At 38.6% G+C, this 1,694-nt stretch overlaps 1 protein-coding gene across 1 annotated transcript in view; it reads left to right on the top strand.

Annotated features, from left to right (window-relative positions):
• Window positions 1–1,694, top strand: part of LOC107104132 (desmoglein-2-like) — a 24,949-nt gene that overhangs the window by 18,906 nt on the left and 4,349 nt on the right. The window contains exons 10-11 of the mRNA XM_015404054.1: window positions 75–296; window positions 967–1,209. Coding sequence (XP_015259540.1) covers window positions 75–296; window positions 967–1,209 — 465 coding nt within the window. The remainder of the gene's footprint in view (window positions 1–74; window positions 297–966; window positions 1,210–1,694) is intronic.

The following is a 1,694-nucleotide window of genomic DNA, read 5'->3' as shown; positions in this document are numbered from 1 at the left end:
CTTTCCTCCGTCTCTGAGATAAAAATTCTAACCTACACTGTAAATGATGGACTGTTTTTGCTTCACCATGGCAGATATGCCGGAAAAAACAGCAACTGGCACTATTGCCATCCAAGTAGAGGATTTTAACGACCACTGCCCCACGCTGACCAGTGAAGTCCAGTCCATGTGCACAACCAAAGACAGCGTCATTGTTAATGCCCAAGATGAAGATGCATTTCCTAATGCAGCGCCGTTTGAGTTTATCATCAACCCAAAAGGCACAGAGGGAAAATGGCACGTGGAGCGCTACAACGGTAACACAATATGTCATTTGCAGAGAAAATCTGAATGAATTATTAATAACACTGACAAACAGTTTGTGTTTTTAGAGTTTCAGCTTTTTGTGACTTTCACTTAGTGCTTGATTGTTTTACCTGATTTTACTTCCAGGAACAAATTCTTGATATTTAAATGCAAAAAAAAAACAAAAAAAAAAACAAATAAGAAGTTTGCCTTTTTCTCCTTTAAATTAAAATCTTGTGTAATACTATTTTAATTTCTTTCAAAACATCCATTATCTCCTGGGGCACCGGCGTGGGGCAGGCCTCCCCGGTAGGGGGTCGCTGGTTTACAGTACAGCAAAAGATGCTCTATATAACTTCACATTTGACATTCAAAAGGGGGATATATTTTTCCTGCTATGTCTTTTACTTTGTCTGCCTGAAATGTATAGCACTTAAAAATTTACAAAAATTAATATATAATATATATATATATATATATAATCCTTGTTATCCCTAATTGAAGACATGTGTGATTCAAATGATTGAAGATGTTTCTGACATATTAAAATTATTTTTATTTTTTTTAATAGCTTCTATTTTGACATGACCCTCACTAATGTATGATTTTTTTTAAAGAAAAGCTAATTTCTCTTTAATCTCCGATGAACTCTGATGATCAAATCATTGTTGGATCCAACAGAGACTGCAGCTATTTTGAGGGTGGAGGAGGAGCCTTGGCCTGGTGTCTATAAACTGATGGTGGAGGTGAAAGACCAGCAGGGAAAGTCTTGTGAAACCCCACAAAAGTTGGATGTCCATGTCTGTGTCTGCGAGGATGGAGTTGTCTGTGCAAACCGAGCCTACATGGGTGAGACTGAGAAGCTGTCGGAGCTTGGAGCTGCAGCCATCGGCCTGCTTTTTCTGGGACTGCTGCTTTTACTGCGTAAGTATGGTGGAGTTTAAACTACTTTAAGGATCATACTTTACCCTTTAGCAACTCTCAGTCCCCATTATCTTTTTAAGCATTTCCTTTAAGCCACTGGTGATCTAGCTTTAGTTAGTAGGACGATGATGATTTGCCCACACTGAGCTGGGAACAGTCACTACTGATATTGGTGTCCTTTCCACATGGTTGGAAGAACCTTAAAACAACCTAACAGGGCTGACTCAGCTCCCTCTTCTGATCTTGGTGCATTTCTTTTTGGCACAAATGGCCTCTGGACAGCTTGTTTATACATGGTGGCTAAAACAGGGTGTTGCTATGTTGCTATGTGCATTCCATTCAATTCAATTTATTTCTATAGAACCAATTTACATCATGTCATCCAAAGTACTTTACAGTTCAACAGATCATCCAGTGAAATTGGTTCAAAATTTTCTATCAAAGGAAAACCAGCTGATTGCATCGATTTATTGACTCTTCAGCAA

This window comes from Cyprinodon variegatus, unplaced genomic scaffold (assembly GCF_000732505.1).
Source record: "Cyprinodon variegatus isolate N-32 unplaced genomic scaffold, C_variegatus-1.0 Scaffold1625, whole genome shotgun sequence".
Taxonomy (NCBI): domain Eukaryota; kingdom Metazoa; phylum Chordata; class Actinopteri; order Cyprinodontiformes; family Cyprinodontidae; genus Cyprinodon; species Cyprinodon variegatus.
Note: the sequence above shows the minus strand (reverse complement) of the source record. Positions and strands in the feature narration are given on the sequence as shown.